The sequence below is a fragment of the Parasteatoda tepidariorum genome, chromosome X2 (assembly GCF_043381705.1).
Source record: "Parasteatoda tepidariorum isolate YZ-2023 chromosome X2, CAS_Ptep_4.0, whole genome shotgun sequence".
Lineage (NCBI taxonomy): Eukaryota > Metazoa > Arthropoda > Arachnida > Araneae > Theridiidae > Parasteatoda > Parasteatoda tepidariorum.
Window position 1 is genome coordinate 6,185,240 of NC_092215.1, and position 23,096 is coordinate 6,208,335.

The window sequence follows — 23,096 nt, forward strand, 5'->3', positions numbered from 1 at the left end:
GGAAATTGTTGATCAATGCATTAAAAAGTCAGTTCTTATTGATAATTGTAATTTATAATTCGCTATACATTGTCATATTTCTTTTATTAATTGAATAACCTCATAATACAATTTATAACTCATCATTATTATTGAATAACAGTAAATATATAAAAAAAATCAAATTTTATTTCTTGAATGAAATTATTTTTTGATAAACGAGTATAATAATAATGAGAAAGCTTTGATGATTTGCTTAAATTTATCAGAAATACAGCGAATTACGCAAACAAAACAAAAGAGTTTATGCTTTCAATTGCTTTCTAGACTAACCTAACAGCGTTCGCCTTCCAATGATTGGAACAGAGTTCGATTCCCAGCAATGGTTGGTTGATACAAATTCCTCATCCAGTTAGCACCGATCACAATGCTGACATAAAATATCCTCAGTGGTAGACAGATCATGGGTTTCAGTCCCCTTGCCATCAGGCTAACCATGGGAGGTTTTCGTGGTTTTCTTCTCAATGCAAAGCAAATGAGGGTTAGTTCCATCAAAAAGTCCTCCACGAAGGCAAATTTCTCCCTATACTTGATCCTGGAGTTCCCTTGTCTTGTGGATTAGATTCAAAATTACAAGGATACGGAGTTTAATATTAGTAATCGTAAGCCCGAAAAACTGGGTCGGCTGTTGAACGACGGTTATAAAATTATGACAACTGAGCCGTGATGGCTCAGGGGATAGAGCGGTCGCCTTCTAATAAGGTGAAGCGGGTATGAATCCCAGCGATGACTGGTCGATACGAACTACGCATCCTGCTTGCACCAACCACATCGCTGATGTGAAATAGCCTCAGTGGTTGACTGATCATTGGTTTGAGTTCCCTTGTCGTCAGGCTAACCATGAGAGGTGATGTGAACAGGGTTTGAATCCCAGCGATGGTTGGTTGATACAAATTCCTCATCCGGTTAGCACCGATCACAATGCTGACATAAAGTATCCTCAGTGGTAGACAGATCATGGGTTTCAGTCCCTTTGCCGTCAGGCTAACCATGAGAGGATTTTGTGGTTTTCTTCTCAATGTAACGCAAATGTGGGCTAGTTCCAAAAAAAAGTCCTCCACGAAGGCAAATTTCTCCCAATACTTGATCCANTAAAATATCCTCAGTGGTAGACAGATCATGGGTTTCAGTCCCCTTGCCATCAGGCTAACCATGGGAGGTTTTCGTGGTTTTCTTCTCAATGCAAAGCAAATGAGAGTTAGTTCCATCAAAAAGTCCTCCACGAAGGCAAATATCTCCCTATACTTGATCCTGGAGTTCCCTTGTCTTGTGGATTAGATTCAAAATTACAAGGATACGGAGTTGAATATTAGTAATCGTCAGCCCGAAAAACTGGGTCGGCTGTTGAACGACGGTTATAAAATTATGACAACTGAGCCGTGATGGCTCAGGGGATAGAGCGGTCGCCTTCCAATGAGGTGAACCGGGTTTGAATCCCAGCGATGACTGGTCGATACGAATTACGCATCCTGCTTGCACCAACCACAGCGCTGATGTGAAATATCATTAGTGGTTGACTGATCAAGGGTTTGAGTTCCCTTGTCGTCAGGCTAACCATGAGAGGTTTTCCTCTCAATGTAACGCAAATGTGGGTTAGTTCCATCAAAAAGTCGTCCACGAAGGCAAATTTCTCCCAATACTTGATCCAGAAGTTCCCTTGTCTTCTGGATTGGGTTCAAAATTAAAAGGCTACGGAGTTGAACATTAGTAGTCGTAAACCTAAAAAATTGGGTCGGTTATAAAATAAAATAAAATTATGACAACTCCCACCCCTATTTACGGATTTGAAATCTAAAACAGTAAAAAGGAAACCATACTGCTTCAAAGAAAGTACGTTTTTCTCTCCTATTGTATGGCTTAAATATTATCTGCACAATAAGTTAGAATATAAATGGGTCTATTAAATTGAAAAGTTGGGTAATTATTAGTTGAATACTTATAAAAGTTTTTTTATTACCTAAATATGTACAATAATACTGTATCCTCCAATAATAGAAAAGCCTTTTTATCACATAGCTTTCGATAATTTTTTAAAAGCATTAGTAGTATATAATTCGTATAAAACATGATCTAAGCACTTTATCATAGCACTATTATGATTATTTCTTCAATAATTTTTTCGTCTAACATTTATTTTAATATCTAAAAGGGAAACCATTTTTACGACATCATTTTGGAAGTAGATATGAGCCTATTCATGAAGGTGCTATCTAATGACGTCACAATTTTTTGAAGACATCTTTTTCCCAAATGAGTGACATTTTCAAAAGAATACGTCAAGAAGCTTTTAAAACTGGACGAAATATTTGCCAGTATTTCAATTGCTTCTATCCTTCATGATTGCTTTCAAATTTTATTTTTCGTCCACAAAATGCTAGAACCCATTTAATTCGTTTCTCACGTAATAAATTATTAATCTTTAATATTTACTTAATATTTTAAGATTTTTTTTAACATGAAAATAATTTATGATCAATAATATTTAACTAACCTCAATAAAAATCTTGCATATATATTTTTTTTCTTTTCTTCAAACTAATCAAATAAATTGACACGAAAATTATTAGTAACTTTAAAAACTAAATTTACTAAAATACTGTCAATTTAATATCGCTCTGGTCAAATTTTATGTTTGCAGAAGACTATGTTTTTATCTTCAATTCAATCTGTTTTATAAGAAATTCAGTATTTATGATGATTTCAACCATTTGTTCTCAATTAATTAAACTTTTCTTTAGTTCACACAATAACTACACTGAGAAAAAAGTGCAGTCAAACTATCAGAACATGGTAAAATTTATCGTGTTTCGGGCTCTATGGGATTACCAAAAAGTTCCGTATTTTTACCGAAGCGGTTTAAAAATTATTTCGATAAAATCAACAATAAAATGTCATAAAAATCACTTATTAGATTAAATTTACTTTTTAGTATCGTATTGTTACTAAATGTGTGATATTAAGAACTATAATTTTGAAAACTAGAATTTTCAGTAAACCGTTGTCATATGAACGGAAATGTTACTAGATGAATGGTTTAAATACAATATATTTTGGTTTTATTAAACAGAATTATGTTTTTTTTTTCTCTAGAAATATCATTACCATATAGTATGGTAATTTTACCAGAAATTTCTTTCCGTGTATGCATTTTCCATGACAATGTAGTACTGTGTAATCAAAACTAATAAATACGGTTAAATGGTTTTACATAGCACCATATTTAAGTTGCTGCAAATTCAAACAATATTGTGGTTTAACCATTTGAGGTTGGTCTACTATTCGTGGTTAACTAGCAAATGGATGTAAACTAAAATTTCGAACAATGAAGGAGCCATATTGCATATCGAAACTTCGTGCAACGGAGAGTAAAATAGTCTCTAAACTGTATTCAGCAAACAAATAAAAAAATGTACTTTGCCAGTTTTTTTTTTTAAAAAAAATATTTAAAAAAATTTACCCTTCATTACGCTAGGAATATTCAAAGAAAGATTTTCCGCAATAAAAACTAAATAACTGACGTAATTATATGATAGTTTCTAAAATAAAGAATGATTAAAAAAACTTCTTTCATATGAAAAATAAAATAACAGGTTCTCCAGTTTCTTCCATATATTTATTTGAATAAAAAAAAGCTTATACACTAATAAAAATGCAATTCTTTCGTTAACAACTTCTTTTTAGGTTTGCTAGATACCTCTAAAAATGCTTTAATTTTGAAAGAATTCCATTCCAGCAAATATACTCACATTAAATACTTAAAATTTGAACGTCATTTTAAGCTCCTTACTTAAAGCTCTTCAATTAAACTAATTACGGCGGAATAGAACAAATAAAATTCATTTCTCCGCAGCTATTATGCATAATAAAAAGGGTATAAATGAGGAACAATTCCATTTTAATAGCAAGTAATGCCGAATTTTTCAGCTCTATTTTTTTAATAGCAAAACAAAGCAAATAAATACACAAATGTAATTTCCTTGAATCAAAACATTTAAAAAAGATTGTTCTCTAATACGAGCTCAACTTAAACGAAAAAAAAAAAATGTGCTAAGCTTCAATCGATAGGGTAAGTAAAAGACGTTTTATTAATTCGTAGTATTTCATCTTGAAAAATCAGGATCTTAATAACATTACTCGAATTGATCTGCTTTATCATTGATTTCGTTTTTTTTTTTTTTAATGCAAAGTTTTCGTAGGTTTTGTAGGCATACAAAAAAGTGAACAGCTATTTTAATGACGATATTAACCAAAAGACGGTTATCTTGCCAAACTTAATGGTAATTTGAACAAAATTAGTAGCAATGCTTCAGCTTAAAGAAGCTTCAGATGTAATGAAAACTTTTAAGACATATTGATCAGTGTTTTTAGAAGCATTTGTTTAGATTCGTGTAAGTAAATTGCTGCTACAAAAAACATTAATTTATTTCTAGAACAAATTTTAAGTTAGTATTAAACTCTTTTGAAAGACTAATGAAAAATAGCGCGTGGTGAATTTTTGAAACAAAGTTGAATGAAAAATATTTTCGATTCTCAAATTTTCTATTGAAATTTATTTTGCTTGAGGTGATATATACTTAATTTTATTAGTGGTCTGATTCAAGACACTAAAAAACTTCTTCTTATTGTTTTTTGCCTATTTCAAAGTAATATCTATTAAAAAATGTATGGTTAATATTTCAAAGCAATTAGAAAATAAAATCACAAGTTATGGTAATCAGATGCTAGAAATAAACAATTTTAAAAATTTAAAACCCAAACATGTAGAAACCATTATCAAACAAGATGACAAGATTAGGATTGCCACTAAAATGTGGGAAAAAAATTTCCCTGTGTTTTCCCTATTCTATACAATATATTAAGAGGAAACACAGAATCACTTTGCTCTTAGGCTTACTATAATAGTTTGAATTGCGGGAAAAACTTCAAGAAATAAGGATCAGTTTAAGGGGGGACCCCATTCTGAGATGGTAAAATATTAACGTTTTTCTTGAATTTTTTTTTAAGTGATAGAGACAATGCAGAGACTTCTTGTTTTTTTTATGTTATTTAGCTACAATTTAAGTCTACTTTAAAAACTTTTCTTTTACAAAATAATAAAAAATAAGTTGGTGGCAGTTGATGACCAGCCACACACGGTGGCTGGTCATCAAAAAGTAGCACCTCACTTGCCTCATGGATTTAGTAGTCCTGAAGCATAGGAAAACGATTTTGCTTAGATTTTCTGAAACATAAAGACATTATCTAAAAAGCAGCATAGCAGTTTTTTGATATTCGCAAAATTACCAAAATGGCGGCAACTTAAAAAAAAGTTAAGTTTTTCATTAAAAAAGTATTCATTAAAATACTAATATAAAATAGAAATATAAAAATATCAAAATTATCCTATGCTACTTTATAAAGAATATATTCTTACGTAATTCAAAATAATGAACAGCTTATTTCGTTGTATAGATCATGAGAAAAACCTTAGGCCAGGTCAAAAAACAGCGTTTTGAGAAAAACTTGTTTAAAGTTTTGACTTATGGTAGGGGAAAACGTTTAATTTCATATATATAATGGTCGATAAATGAAATGCCTACAATAAGTTTCTATATACAGTCAACAGAATGGATGAGACACAAAAAGAATGTCGCCCCTCCTAATCCGGCTGAGCGGGCCTTTCTATCTGCTTAGCGACGACTCTCTATTTTCCTGTATAACTTCCAAACGAAGTTAGGTACCGAAAAATCGTTTTAGACAGACATTAGGAAGGGTACAAAGATTCGAAAAATGCAATATATTCGAATTTTTGAAATATTCAGGGTGGGGTCCCCCCTTAACGCACTTAAATAATGCTATTGTAAATGAAATAGTTTAATATAGCTGAAATATGATTCTCAAATATCCCACACCCAGATAGCAAAATAAGGTTTATTTTCACTCAACAAAAACCTTTTAATGTAAACCTAAAAAGGCTTGCAATACGGTTTACGTGTAAACCTTCTAACCTTAAAACGAGATCTGTGTCAATCTGCTTTATTCTACACACATAACCCTGATCCAAAACCTTGGAGAACAACCTTCTACAGGGTTATTCATAATTCCCTACGGGGTTTCGAAGCGTTATAGTAAAAAAAAGAAGACGAATATGAAAAAAAGAAACATATGAAATTATTCCGAAACTATTCAAGCTTTACTTACATACATTACAGGTGTTCTATGTGTGAACCCTTAGTCACACGACATACATCAATGCGATAGTCCAGTTCCTGCCCGGAGGGAATTATGAATAACCCTGTATATAAAAACCTTAAATCGAGGTTGAGTTAGGGTTTTCAACCGTGAAAAAAATCATTTAGTAAAGCTAGTCTAAAGGTGAAAATAATCTTAAATCTAGGTAATTATAAGGTTTCTTTTCGCCAAGTCTTATATGCTCAGCTAAAATCCACCTTGTCATGAAATTTTAATGGACAATGCAATTTGATCCTATCGCAAGTCAGCTAAAGCGTCATTTATCCTAAGTGACAATGCTTTTTAAGAAAGCTTTAAAAATGATTTTTAATAACTTAGAATGAAAGGTTTGAAACTGGAATGAAAAAAGGTTTTTAGTAGAAACATCATCGTGAGAATAAAAGAAAATTCTGGTTTCTTTCTGGGATAGATTAAATATTGAGTGGTCAACACTTTTTAAGAGACGAAAATAAGAAAAAAATTCCGTGTATTTTCCCAGGAAAAACTCAAAATTCCCTGCATTCTCCCCAGTTATTTAAATTCCCTATATTTTCCAGTTTTTCTCTATTCTCCCTTTAGCCCTGGGAAACCTTGAAGATGCAAGTGGAATTTCATTTTGAAACACATCTTTGTTGCGAACCCAATCTTTTATTACAAGTTTAACTTTTTAAAAATATTTAAGCAAATTTTACATCTAAATATTATTTTTTTCCCCACAGTCGCCATTTTATTAAAAGTACTTGTTGTAGTTGAACGTAAGGAAATTGATTGGTGCAGTAAGTTAAAGACTTGTAGTAGATGTCCTAAAAAGGACTGATGATTTGAAAAACCAATTAGAGGAAACAATAAGGTTCTCTGAGCTGTGCGTCGGATACTTGTGCATTTTTAATATTAATGTATATATATTGCTAAAAAGTTCATCAACAGATGGCGTCACGGACTGTAAAATAATGCATATCAAACCATTCTAATTTTATTACATTTAATAACCGGCGTTGAGCAGCCGATCCGATTCAGAGTTTACGACTTTCAATGTACAATTCCGTAGCTTTTTAATTTTGAACCCAACCAAGAAGACAAGCAAACTCCTGGATTAAGCATTGGAACAAACTAGCCTTTGTGGAGGATTTTTGATGGAACTAACCGGCACTTGCGTTACATGGAGAAGAAAACCACGAAAACTTCTCCCGGATAGAGATTCTAACCCATGATCCGTTTAACATTGAAGGTATTTTATGTCAGCACTACGGTCGACACGAGCCGGGGGCAGAATTCGTATCGACAGGTCAAAGCTGGGATTTGAACCTGGGTGACTTCATTGAGAGGCGAGTGCTCTATCTTTTGAGTCACCGCGTCTCTATAAACAAAATAAACAAATAAATTCAATAAGCTCAATAATGAAATGATTATTTTCGTCTTTGAAGTCATAATGTATAAGTATTCAACACGTGCAACGTCTTTAGCTAGGTTTAAAAGCTAGCTTCAAAAATTAAAAATCGTCACTCAAGTCTTTAGATTCAAAAACTCAAATACAGTCATACCCCGCTATAGTGAACACGATTTATCGTGAACTCTCGGATATAGTGAACAAAACGTTCACTCCCGTGCCTTGCTATACATATATAATGCTATTTTTTGGTCGATATAGCGAACTGAAAGGAGAGAGGAAGTTGGATATAATGAACTTTTTTCTGTCTTCGACTGATTTTTTCCCTCGTTTCCTGGTAATTTTTAAATATAATATATATATCGATTTTTAAAACCATCTATAGAGTGGAGTATAGCCGTAAGCATTTTTTCTTGTTTGCTTCTTTTATCTCAATTTCCCTTCCCTAAATTTTTTGTACCCAAGACGAAGAGTAATAAAATTTAGCACATATTTTGCTACTACATATTGTCATTTTTGTATTTCATTTCATCCCTGTTTATTGGTCATTTATTTAAATAATGTGCAATAAAAGGAAGAACCAAAATTATTTGTGGTATGGATATAGTGAACTCCCGGTTATAGTGAGCCGGGGCTTTAATCAATTTAAAGAAGTACTTTTCAAAATGATGGTCAAAATATTATTATTTTATTTTTCTTGAATATTTTTTCTCGTATTAACTTCATTGCAAACTTTCGTTTTTATTGCAAAACTGTTTTGTTCTTTTGTGTAAATAGATACAAATAATTTCTCTCAAATTAAAATTTTGTTTGTGATCCGCTTTCAATCGATAAGAAACCCCAGAAACATCTCATCAATTGGAAGTGTTTTCATCTAGATGTTCCAATAACATCACATTTCTTGCTCTCTTCTTTCTTTTCACAAAGAATCAATTGTGTTCCGAGGTTAGAGGGTTTCTTTAAGAGAAGTCATTAATTGAAAAAAGGAAGTCCCGTTTCCTAAGTCCGAAAAAATGTTTTAATTAGAATTTTTTTTCCCTTCTCTGTTTGGAAGTTAAGTATTGTATCATTATTGACTCTGTACACGGAGAAAAAAAAATCTGATATAAGTACCGTACTGGTATAATAATGACATTTCTAGTAATAAAAAAAAAAGTACTATAATTCTGTTTATTAAACCATAATATATGTTAGTTAAACCATTCATTTGGTAATTTTTTCTGTCATATGGTAACGTTTTTCTTTTATTTATTTTATAACCGTCGTTGAACAGCCGACCCAATTTTTCGGTTTACGACTACTAATGCTCAACTACTTAGCCTTGTAATTTTGAACCCACTCCAGAAGACAAAGGAACTCCTGGATCAAGTATTGGGAGAAATTTGCCTTCTTGGTTGAGCTTTTGATGGAGCTAACCCGCATTTGCGTTACACGGAGAGGAAAACCACGAGAACATCTCACGGTTAGCCCGACGGCAAGGGGACTCTAACGCATGAACCGACTACTACAGAGAATTCACGTCAGCACTGTGGTCCTTGCAAGTCGGATTCGGAATTCGTATTGAACAGCCATAGCCGAGATTCGAACCCGATTCACCTCATTGGTAGGCGATCGCTTTATCCCCTGAATCACAGCGAATCAGATCAGCTATATTGTGCTAATCGAAAAATACATGCATTGACGGTTTACTAAAACTCCAAGTTTTCACAGTTCTTATTACCAAACATTCAGTGAAAAATACATACAAAGCTGAAAAGTAAATTTAGCCGAAAAAAAATTTTTTTAGGCCATGATCTAAGATATCATAAAATTATCATATTTTACCAGATTTACCAGATTTTATTACTTATTATTGAAATATCTTTTATTGTTAATTTTACCAAAATCTTTACGAAAGCGCTTCTGTAATAATTCAAGCTCGAAAAATTATCGAGCTTTTGGTAATCCCGTGGAGCTAAAAGCTCGGTAAAGGTACTATATTCTGGTAGTTTTTACAATATTATTTTAATTGCGCTTATATTTTTTAATTATTTAAATGGTAAATTAATTTTTAAAGAATATTTTTTGACCGATATTCTTATAATTATTGAATTTTGTTTAACAATTTTCGAACACATGAGTTATGTACAACAAAAACGAAATTGGTTATACAGGTCCTCCTAAAATGTATACAAAGTTTTCCAAAATTCGACAGATAAATTCATATGGTTGATAACCAAAATCAATTAATTTTATCAACATTACCAGTCATTTGTCACTAATTGAAAAAAGGAACCCGGTTGTCCAATTCCGTAAATAAAAAAAAAAAAATTTTAATTAAATAAAAAGAAACTATGCCGTTCAGAAATGAATTATTGCGTTATTATTCACTCTGTAAAAGAAGAAAAAATTCTGCTAAAATTTCCATACTGCATGCTTGAGACACATCTGGCTAAAAAAAAAAAAAAAGCATAATTCTGGTTATTAAACGGAAACATACGGTATTTAAATCTTTTGTATCATAATTTTTCCGTTCATATGGTAACGGTTTACTGAAAGTTCTTTCTATCAAAATTACAGTTCTTATAACCATACACTTAAGTAAAAATTACTAAACTTAAAAGAAATATTAATAATTTTGCGTACGAGATAGGTCCGAGTAGGCTGTCACATTACATTTCAAATTTTTTATGAAAAGTGACGCATCATCAAAGAAAATAAAAAGGATAGCTTTATAGTAAAGCGTTAAAAATTGAAAGAAAAAAAAAAACGAAAACTTTCTAAAAAATTATCTTTATAAAAAAAATATAAGAAAAGGAAGCCAAAAAATTAATACAATTGTTTATAAAAAGTAGCATCTTAACTAATTATACTTTTAGTATTAGACCTCCCAGGTACTAAAATATGAGATTATTTTAGAGAATTTACATGGTTAGGGTAGAAAAAATAGCATATAGTTTATAAAAAAAATCGTCGTAAGTTAATACAAATATGTAAATGTGTTCTCAAAACATATTCTTAAAAGTATCTTTATACGAAATAATTTGAAGAGCAGAGCTATTTTTTATACACCAGTATGTTTCAGTATTATCAGTATACGTTAAGAAACATTTAAAATGGATTATGACTTTTTAATACAAAAACATGCAACTCTCTACTTTAAGACATAAATTAATTTCTATCTTCCAACTTTTGTACTTTATTAACATTTTTGATGCTAATGGGTTCATAAAAATAAGGATAGTTTTTCTTTGAAAATATTTGAAGTTATTCAAGGATTGGTCTTTTACTGATTTTAAACAGAGACATAATTTATCAAGTTCTTACGAGTGTTTCGTCATAAAAAACTATTTTGCTTAAGTTGAAAAGGTTTTTGAGTATATTGTTTATTTAAATAATACAAAAAAAATAAGGATTTAAATAATTAAAAGAAATATTTATACAACACAAAAATGAGTAGAAGAATTTTTAAATTAATAAATAACAGCTTGTTTAAAATAATTATATCCAGAATTATTTTTAAATTATTTTTAGTATAAAAATGACAAGTCAGAAAAAAATGAATCAAACGCAGAAAGTAGAATGAGCTTCTCTTCTCATCCTGCTACTGAACTTCAACGAAAAACGTCTTTCCATTTGAGCTAAAAAAAAAAAATTAAAAAAAAAAAGCAGCAGCAGAGGAGTACACACAAGCAGCTTAGCACTTTTCATAGATCAAGTCACAAATCATGAAGAATTATCCTCCTTAGTGATTTATTTTTCTTCCCCCTCCCCCCTTAAATAAACGGGAAATGAACTAAAAAGTGCTCTCAAAGAAAAACATTTGTCGCAACAATTTGAAAGAAGGGAAAATATTGCGAATGAATGTTACGACCAAACAAATCTGTGCAACGAATTTTTCGCCATAAAGCTAGAAACAAATATCATAAAGCGATACGGATGATACATCTATGATACGGTCTAACACTGATAAAAATAATTAAAAATAATGATATATCAAATACAAAAATGAGCTAAAGAATTTAAGAAAGTTAATAACTGCGTGTTTGAAAATTTTTTGTCTAGAATTATTTTTAAATTATTTTAAGTATAAAAATGATAAGAAAGAATAAAAAATCAAACGTTTTCTTTTCTTCCTGCTTTTGAACTTCAACGAAAAAGCGTCTTTCCATTTGAGCTCGAAAAAAAAAAAAAAAAAAAAAAACAGCAGCAGCAGAGGTGTACTCACAATCGGCTTAGCACTCTTCAGAGATCAAGTCACAAATCATGAAGGATTTTCTTCCATAGCGATTTATTTTTCCCTCCTCTAAATAAACGACTTACGCGAGAAAACGGGAAATGAACTAAAAAGTGTTCTCAAAGAAAAACATTTGTCGCAGCAATTTGAAAGAAGGGAAAATATTGCGGATAAATATTACGACCAAACAAATCAATGCAACGAATTCTTCCCCCATAAAGCTCAAAAGAAATATCATAAAAGAGTTACGAATGATACATCTATGATATGGTCTATTACTGGTGATGAATATTTCTTTAGATGGTGTCATTTTACTTTCAAGAGCCGTAACATGAGAAAAGAAATTTTATTTTAAAAACAATAAATAAAACCCGACATTGCATGCTGTTTTTCAATCTTCTGACTATTAAATGAAATTTAATGTCTTAAATATTTATCTCAAATGAATCTCATAAGAAATGTTGGTTTTTCATTTAAAACAAAACGAATGATAGAATAAAAAATTTTAAATTGCTATTACACATTGGCTGTGGAAATTTTTACTACGACTAAAAACATAGTTGGATATTGCAAATTGGGACTTTTTGAATATTACGCAGTGTGAATCGTTCAGAGGAGTTGCATTTAAATAATAAATTACAAATTTTATTTTTATTCGGGGAAGTGTCTTAAAAGTTTAAAGACGTTAGCAGCTGTGACTTTTTGTTAAAGTTGCGCGAGTGTGTATGTATATTACATTAAAGAGTATAACAAAACTATTTCATTAAAGTTAAAATTATAAGACTTAGTATATTATTTTCAAAATATAAATAAGTTTTTTATTAACCCTTTTGAAGCCCGTGGTAAGTATACTTACCACCACGTTTTACCACTTTTAATTTAGGTTTCCATTTTTCAATAACTTCAGCTTTCTTGAAGTGAGTTTGAATAAAATTGGTAACCATTTGTCACTCTTAAGAAACGTATAAAAGTTATAAAATACATAATTCCTTTTGAAATTTGTAGCATTTAAGGAATTTATTTTACAAATAAAGAAAAATAAAAGTCAGTAAATTCCTAATAGGTCATGTTAAATATATTTACCACCAAAAAAGTGGCATTTTTATAAACTAAATGAGTTTTTTTTATTTTTTTATATCAGTTACTGTTCTTAAAACAATTTCAATTCCAAAAATACTTTAATTTACCTTTACTAGAAATAAAGGGTCCATTAAAGGGTTAACATTTACATTTGTTTCATAATTAAAACATGATCGCTATTTAGAAATTTTTAAGAAAAATTAAAGTTTTTCTTTAAGCTTTCTAGTAAAATATTTAATATAGCTCACTTGCTTAATATTTATCATTTAGGTGACCATTTGTGAGCAGCGAAGACGGGTAAATTATGTGGTTGTGAATGATTAGGGCTCACGGTGCAGCGACACCTTGAAGCTTATCCAGCTCAAATTGACAATAATCATTTTGTCTGGGAAGAAAAGGCGGCTCGTGCGCCATGCTAATGTCATAGCCACCATCATATCGTTGGAAATGAAATGCAGAAAATTTTTCTGACCCATGCAGATACAGTTTTTGACGCAGGTGTTTTGACATGACGTTTATTCATGGTTGAAGTCATTATAAAATGACAAAAACTTTCCAATATCAGTTAAAAAGTATGGTCAAAACTATTAGAACATGGTACAATTTACCATGTTTCTGACTCTATTGGGAACATCAACAAGCTCGGTAATTTTTACCAAAGCGCTTAGGTAATGATTTTGATAAAACTAACAATAAAATACGGCCTAATAATGTGTGATAAAATTTGGTAGTTGTTCTAAAATTCGGTAATTTTATGATGATACCTTAGAGCATGACATGAAAACCATTCATTCGGTTAAATTTACTTTTCATTTATGTAATTTTTACTAAAGGTGAGGTAATAAGAACTATAATTTTGAAAACCTGAATTTCCTGTAAGCCATTACCATATGAACAGAAAGATAACCAAATGAATGATATAAATACCCTATATTTTGGTTTTATTAACCAGAATTTTTCTTCCCTATTTTTACCTGAAATGTCTGACCAGAAATTTTTACCAGAATTATTTTATACCATACAGTGAGGTAATTTTACCAGAATACTTTTCTCCGTAAAATATCCCGTAATTAAATGACTTAACGCACTTCGAGAACTAGGCGTATAAAAAAACGCAGCCATCATTATCATTAAACTTCATAAAAGCTGAGCGAGTTTTTGATCCAAAAAAATGGCCAAATTATACATTAATGACGACTGTGAATTCAAAAGTATTCCAGGAACGATTTATTTATTTATATAACTTAAGTATGCTGCATGCAGAGAGCTTAACTCGAGTAAGCTGCATACAAATAATTTGATTTGAGTATGCTGTATACAAAAACTTAACTCGAATATGTTGAACTCAGAGAACTTAACTCGGATATGCTGCATACAAAGAACTTAACTCAAATATGCTGCATAGAAAGAAAGAACTTAACTCGGATATGCTGCATGCAAAGAACTTAACTCTGATATGCTGCATACAAAGAACTTAACTCGGATAAACTAACTTTGCTGAATGCAAAGAACTTAACTCGAGTATGTTGCATACAAAGCATTTAACATGAGTTTGTATACAAAGAATCTAACCATACTAGACTTATCGGATTCTGGAATTTATGGGTAGTCTTAGAAAGATTTCCAGAACTTCAATAAAAAAAAAAACAAGGTGATTGCTCTTTGTTTTACCTAATTCAGTAGACTATAAAAGAGTTGTAACTTTTTAAGGCAAAACTTTTACGAAACAAAAACAATTTTGTAGTGAAAACAGTATTGTTAATGAAAAATTTCGTAGAATGTTCAGCTTCTCGAGTTACTTCACTTCTCTTTAATAATCGTGTGAATATAAGTCAAAATTTTAACTTCAATGGTGGAAAAATTGCAATTAAACTAAGTCAGTGATAGAAAAATTGCACTTTTTTTCCAAGTTAAGTTTTTTCCAACTTTAGTTGTTTTCTGTGTCATCCGCAACCTGTTATCATAGTTTTAAAAAAAGTGTTACACCCTTTTCAGAAATGAAAAATAGGACAATTGGATATTTATCGAAGTAATATTAAAAACTAAATATTAACAACCTTTCATAATCAATTTTTAAAAATATTTTTGATTTTTGTCACGAAATATGTTTAACCCATTCTTGTGTATTGTAGTCCGTCTGACAATACTAATTGTTGTAACAAATGTTACAAACCACTAGAAATGAATCATAAAATAGGTGGTTGCTTTTAATTATTAATCAATCACTTTTCTTTAAAGAGATGTCGCTTCCCGTAGAAGAATGTACGGTGCGCAAAATAAAAAAGGAACCACCCAGAATAACCTTTGATCTAATGATCGGATCTTCACGTTCAAGGACGATGTGGCAACTCAAGCCACGAATAAGGTTAAATCTCCACAAAAGGGATTTCTACTAGGCGTCTTCCCTAACCGAGGGAGAATTCAATCAGAATGAATCTTAAAATGGCGGGATAAACATCTCGTGGAATCGGAAAATCCGATTTGAATGTATAATGGACAATCAGAAAAATTTTATGTTTATTTGTGTTTATGTTTAGTGTTCCTATTGTTCTGTTTAATAAATATATAAAAAAGGAAAATCATTAAAATTTCAACGGACAGGATATCACTATTGAATAACGCAACCCACAGGCTTGAAAGATAATAAGTAAATATTACAGACTCATTCTCAGTAGCTCGAGGGGGTTACCTCAAATATGCTAATTATTTAGACCACACAATATTTTAAGTTACGAAATCAGACACAAAAACGTACTTTCTCTGAACAGCATACCTTTTTTTAAATCATTCGGGTTTCTGATTCTTAAAATATAGCCACAATCTGGGAAATATTCTCCCCATCGTTTGGTCAGGAGAGGGAAGTAAAGTATGGACCCTTTATGTTAGTTTCATCTTTTGCGTATTTCGCAATATCTCGACAGCTTTATAAGCGAAATTAAAAGTTTTTGCACGCTATTATAAAATTCGTATATCTAAAGATAATTCGATGCAAAAAATACATTTCAGCAAATATTTATTACTTTATTTAATAAGAGTCGAAAAAATTTGAATTGTAAGACTTCTTTCAACAGTACATAATTTCACATAGCAAAATCTAAAATTTGAGTGAAATCCGTTGAATAGTTCCTGAGAAATTGAATTTATACAAACGACTTTTCTAAAATTCGTTTTCTCAGAAACTACGCAAGCGATTTCGCTCAACTTTCGCCCTTTGAATTTACATACTTTGAAGGCAACTTTTTTTTGCGCAATTTTTTAAATTCTGTAAAAATTGCATACCTTACAATTCAGTTTTTTCGAATGTTATTAAATAAAATAACAAAAAGTAATAAATATTTACTAAAATTTATTTTTTGCATGGAATTATCTTTGGATAAACAAGTTTTATAACTGTGCTAAAAAAATTTTCAATTTGCTTAAGAAATACTCATGGTATGGCGAAATACGCAAAACGTAAAATTAAAATTAAGGGATCGAAACTTTGGACAGCTTTCCTGACCAAACTATGGGTACCATATTTCTCAGATGCGGCTACCCCCTATATTTTGGGAGTCAGAAACCCGAATGATTTGAATAAAGGGTATTCAGAGAAACTACATTTTTGAGTCTGATTTCATAATTTAAAATATCGCTTGTATTAATTAAATAGCATATTTTAAATCATCCCCTCGAACTCTTAAGCCCTAGAACGTAAATCATTAGATCAGAAATTACTCAGGGTTGTCCACTTTTTATTCTGCACACAATACAGTCTAAGGTCACATTTGCTTATGTCTGGAATGACTAAAATTTTCCATAGAAATGTGCTGTTACCGAAAGGCTTAAGAATCCCTATTAAAAAAAAAAAGATATGTACATTTTCGAGGACAATTTCACAATTTTATAATGTGGAATTAATTAAAATAACTAAATACTGCATATTTCGTTAGATTCTAAAGTCAAGATAAGGGCGAAATAGGCGATTGAAGTCAAACTTTAGCCAATAACGATTATGATAAAAAAAAATATTATTAAACTGAATAATTTATTTATCAAATGGAAAAAAAGTTAGATTATTTCACTAAATTATTCTAGACAATTGCTTTAGTTCAACTGCCCAAATAACTCCTTATGTGTGCGTCTTTTTAGACGCTAGTTTCACTAATGAAAGTATTCAAACATTTTTATTAATCTTAAAATGATAGAATTCTTTTTCATTTTTAATTCTCAATACATATAACATTTACAAATTCTTTATCCTTCCTAAACTTCACGCAGAAATAAACATTTTAAAAGGATACTTTATGGAAATTATGGAAATATTACACAGAGGGGGAAAAAAATATGGTCAAAACTACAAGATTAGGATAAAATTTACCGTGTTTCTGGTTCTACTGGACCACCAAAAAGGATGGTAATTTTTACCGCTTTGAAGACGATTTTAGTTAAATTAACAAAATAGGTTTTATAATATGGGATAAAATTTATTAATGTATTGAAATTTGGTAATTTTATCATATAACCTTAGAATATGGCATAAAAAGCATTTATTCTGTTAAATTTACTTTTTAGTTTTGTATTTTTCATAAAATGTGAAGTAATAAGAATTATAATTTTAATGACCAGAATTTCCGGTGAACCTACCACATGATCGGGAAAAATAGCAAGTGAATGTTTATTAACAAGTATTGTGTTTTTCTTTTAGTAGAAATGTTATAACCATACATAATTTTACCACAATATTTCTTCAATCAACAGCGAAATATTAACTTATTTTAGAATTAAGTTTTATTCCTAAAACTAGATTCCTTATTTTGCATAAAGTTTATTTTTGTATTCACCTTTTTTGTATCTAAAGTTTTATACGTTTTTTCAATGAACATGGTAGGAAAATTAATTAAAATGATTAAATAATTTTTTATACAACTTTATCCTTGTTCGACACTATTATTTCAATTTTTGTTTTAGCATTAGACAGTATTTTTGACAATCTTCATGCGTCTAAAAGAATTAAAACACGAAAAACTACATCATGTAAAGAAAGATAAATGTATACAGAAAAATTAACTTTCAGACGAATAAAAAAATTAAATGAAGAAAAAAACTTTCACTTTATTAAAAATTAAGTTTCGTTTAAGGAAAAATTAAAAACAAAATGTTGATAAAAAAATTTTTGTTGTTTTTTGTGTTTCAAAGTTAATAATATTTTCTCCCCTTATCAAATAATGGAACAATGTTTTTCGTAACAATGTTTTTTGTCATCGCTAAATTAATTAATATCCTTTTCTTCCCAAAAGAAAGTTTTTTATTTAAAATTTTATGTATGACTTTTTTTCGTATAGGCTTGTAACTAAAGAATTTTAAAAAGCTGCACAATAACGATTGAAAGAATAAAACTGGATATTTAATACTTACTTAAAAATCGAATTTAATTGTCAAATTTAATTAAAAGATTATTTTAAATTTTAAGAAAAATATTTCTATTCATAAATCAAAAACTTTATCTGATTTCCTAAGAATAATAGAAAAATTAATAAATAAGAATAAAAAAGATTACAAAAATAGAGAATTGAAAAAAATGTAATACAATCTTTATAAATATTTATAATTTTAAAAATATTTCTGATCCTTATAAATATTTTTTCTTTAATTTTAAACTTGCTCTAAACTTCAACAAAAATTCAATTTAGAAAATATTTTCTAAATTTTACATTTATAGTTAAAAATATGAAAAATATAGATTAAAGAATAATTATTTTGTTTTTTACTCATATACATATTGTAGAGTAAGAAGTTAAAAATAGGAAAGAAATGAAAAGCACAATCCATTACATGTTTACATTTCAAAAATAATTTTGATCTTCAATTTTGATTCTTTTAACTTCAAAAAAAATTTGAGTTTAAAATATTTTTTAAGTTTTTATTTTATTGTTAAATTTTTTAAATATATAGATAAAAGAATAATTTTCTTCTTACTCATACATACGGCAGCGCGAGAAGTTAAGAATTAAATAGAATAAAGAACACAATCAATGATTATTATTCATTTAAAAAATATTTTAGATCCTCATAAATATCATTTAAATATCAATCTTGTTTTTTATTTCAAAAGTATTTTAGTTTAAAAATATCTTTAAAGTTTTTATTTTACTGTTAAAAATTTTAAATTAGATTAAAGAATAATTACTTTGCTTCTTACTCATACATACTGCAGCAAGAGAAGTTAAAGATACAAAGAGAATAAACAACACAATCCATAAATATAATTAATTTTAAAAATATTTTTAATCCTCATAAATAACATTTATTTTGCAATTCAAAAGAATATTAAATATATTGATAAAAAATAGTAACCTTGCTTCTTGCTCTTACATAATGCAGTGCAAGAAGTTAAGAATAAAAATAAAGAGCACAATACATAAATATTATTCATTAAAAAAATTTATTTGATCCTCATAAATCAATGTTGTTTCATTCTTCAGAAAATTTTAATTTTAAAATATTTGTAAAGATCTATTTTTATGCTAAAAATTTTAAATATATTGTTAAAATAATAGCTACCTTGCTTCTTACTCATACATACTACAGCGCAAGAAGTTAAGAATATAAATAGAATAAAAGCACAATCCATTAACATTTTTCAATTCAAAAATAATTTTGTTCTTCTTAAATGTCGTTTTAATATGAATCTTGTTTTTTAATTCAAAAAATTTTAGTTTAAAAATATTTGCTTAGTTTTTATTTTATTGCAAAAAATTTATAATAGATAAAATAATAAATACCTTGATTCATACTTATACATACTGCAGTGTAAAAAATTATAAAAAGCAAATAATATAAAATGCACAATCCTTTTTTTTTTATTTCAAAAATAATTTTGATCCTCGTAAATATCGCTTTAATACCAATCTTGTTTAATACCAATCTTGTTTAATACCAATCTAAAATAAAAATAGTTTAAAAATTTTTTTTCAAGTTTTTATTTTATTGTAAAAAAAATTTAAATAGATAAAAGAATAAATAACTTGATTCATGCTCATACATACTACATAGTAAGAAGTTAAGAATACAAATTTTATGAAAAGCGCAATCCTTTTTTTTAATTCAAAAATAATTTTGATAATTTTTAAATATCGTTTTAATACCAATCTTGTTTTGTACTTAAAAAAATAGTTTGTACTTTTTTTTATTTTATTGTAAAAAAATTGCAATAAATAGATAAAAGAATAATTACCTTGCTTCATACTCATACATATTGCAGCGCAGAATGTTAAAAATACGAAGGGAATAAAGAGCACAGGCCAAGAGATCAACATTTTTCACCAGCTGATAGAATGTCAACACTGCAGCTGAGGGAATCTAACCATCACAGCTGCGAGACCTTCCATGTTTCAAGAAGAACTCCCCGTTTCAAATATAAAGATGGTCAAACCAGTCCCAATTTATAGTCTCTGATCTCCACAAAGCCATGATCGAAAATGTATACAAACAGTCAGCTGTGAGTGTGTTCCGGGTAGGTTACATAATCATGCGGATTTCACCCCCACTGATGTAAATAAACCAATCAGGCTTCAAGAATTCACTCTAAGATATCCATCTCTCTTAGATGGTAAATTTCGATCAGTTATATAAATTTCTGATGAAAACATCAATGATTAGAGATTGAATTTACAGAATCAAAGAAAAAGGAAATTCCAGAAAGGGGTACTAAGCAACGAATGAATATAAGCATCGGTGCTATTCGAAAGGAACCAAAACAAACATTGAAATACCTGGAAGGTAGAATGGAATATTTTCATTCGATACTGCTGACTCACTTTTCAATCCCAGAACATGTCCCGGAACTTTCTTTCATGTTTTCTGCGAATTCGTTTACCTCCTGTTTTCCTATACATTTTTCCAGGATTTCGATAGACAAAACGATTCACGACATGATCGTTACATCTGAACCAGCTTTAATCATTAGTTAGGGTCGGTTCCAGGGAATCTAGATTCATTTCGTAAACAATTTGAAGAATCGTGGAGTCTAAAATTCGAAGAAAGCTTAATTCGAAGAATTGCGTTCTCGCTGCTTTTCGAAGAATGAAAACACAAGAGAATAGCCCATCAACTGTCGGGGGTGAAGCCGGTTATCTAAACAGCCAGCCAATTCCCCTGCCAACTGGGTTGATGGAACAACAGCGACAAGTTCATGGTCGTTGAAAATGTTTACTTCCCTTTTTCTCAACCCGGTTTTTTAAATGTAGCGAAGTATTAATAAATAAATAAAAGAAATTAATGTAGTGTAATACAATTTTAAATTAAAATAAGACTTTGTTGAAGAAAGGAAGCAATGAAGCGGCATTAAAAATTTATATTCAAATAATATGACAATACATTTAGTATAAACATTCCATTGCATAGCATGTTTTGATAATATAAAAGCTGCTAAATGTGTTTATTTTTCAAAACCTAGTTTATAACATATCCTTTTTTACCTATTTGTTAAGAAAAATGTTAGTATTTCATAAAGAGTACACCTCTTTTAAGCTGTAAAGGTTTACAATATTTATATATTATTTTAATAGCAAGAAAGCATAATATTTTTTTTTCTCTTGATCCCCGATTGAGTTAATATGATTTTGTTGAAAAAAGTGATAAATTACAACTGTGGCTCCATCTGTTGGAGATTCTGACTAAGTTTTATATTGACTCGTAAGGAGTTAACTCCGACTCCGGTCTTGAAAGGAAATAACACCTGTTGTTGAAATCAGGAATTATCGATTTTAAAGTGATCTACAGCTGATGTGTTTCTGAAATATTTTGAAGAGGAAGTTATTGTTTGTCACTTTCTTTTCAACCATTTTACTCTCAGTTATTATTTGTTTTTAGGATGATTTAATATTTCAGGAAATTTAAAATGTTTTTTTATTCCTGTAAGCCAAATGTGAGTCAAATTATGCTTTTAAAAGAAATATTATTTAATTAAAACTCATTATTAAATACATACAAAAAGGAAGGTAGATTAATTATTTTTCTCTAAAACTATTTTCATAAAATAAGATTATTATTTTTGATTTTCCTACACCAATTTTAAAATTATGTATAAAAATAGAAACAATAATTAAATTTTATGAAAAGTTTTTATAAAAAATATTTTTAAGAAAATTTATTGTTAGAAAGTATTAAATTAAAATATTACGCTATTTATCTTTTCATTTAAATATATTACTGTATTTGCGAAAATAGCACTTTGAATGAAAAATTGACGACATTAGAATGTTAATATAAAATAATAATGGATTTTGTAGTATAGTATTTTAATTGTTAAATCTATTTTAACGTTACAAATTGAATGAATAAGAATTTAACTCTTAAATTCTTCACTTCTAAAATGTTTATATTAATCCGCAGATTTCGATAATATTCCCTTTCAATCATTGATAAAAGAAGTAAATACACCATTTCTACAATAAAAGTTTACAAAGACGCATTTGAAACTTTTTATTAAAAAAAAATTATATTTGTAAGAGACTTATGGAAAATTTAAAATATTGTTTCCAAAAAATAAATTGCAAATCAATTAAAAATAACAATAAGTAATTTCGGGACCAGGATCATTATTGATCTGGTGAATTGTTATAGAAAAAACAAAGTGGTATTAAAGTTTTAAATTTCATTATCCCAAATTTAATCAAATTATCCCATTCTTTAAAATATATTTTTATTACAGTTTTTATTACTGAGCATAATAAAATTATATGAAATTTTTTAAATGAAACTTTTGCATTTAAAATATCTCTTCGTCCTTTTAATTAATTAAAATGAAATGTAAATTGATGTTAATTTTTCGTATTAGGTTAAAAATAATCAATATTTATATAAATTTGTTTATAAAATTATATGTGAATTTTTATTATAAAACTAAACGTGACATTCAATTGATAAATGAAAACAAGATTGTTAAAAAGTCATAAAAATTCAAAGTTTAGATTTCTAATTTTAAAAATTTAAAAGTTACGTTGATTTCATAAGTATAAAATAAGAACAAAATCCGTAAGCTAAAAATAAATTCATGCACAACCAAATTCAATCATGCAACCAGATATAATTTCGAGCTCTACCGACTCTATAAGCAGCCCCAAATTTCACAAACTATCCAGAGTAATAGGCTGAAATGGCTGGGCCATCTATGGAGAAGCTCTG

At 29.1% G+C, this 23,096-nt stretch overlaps 1 protein-coding gene across 2 annotated transcripts in view; it reads right to left on the reverse strand.

Moving 5' to 3' along the window:
- Positions 1-21,102, reverse strand: part of LOC107445643 (disintegrin and metalloproteinase domain-containing protein 10) — a 78,773-nt gene extending 57,671 nt beyond the window's left edge. Inside the window, exon 1 of one of the 2 annotated variants that reach the window (XM_043046195.2) lies at positions 20,146-21,102. In XM_043046195.2, the coding sequence (XP_042902129.1) occupies positions 20,146-20,227 (82 nt within the window). In that variant the 5' untranslated portion in view covers positions 20,228-21,102. The remainder of the gene's footprint in view (positions 1-20,145) is intronic. The other variant, XM_043046194.2, reaches the window with a different exon arrangement.
- Between the last annotated feature and the right edge of the window lie 1,994 nt (positions 21,103-23,096).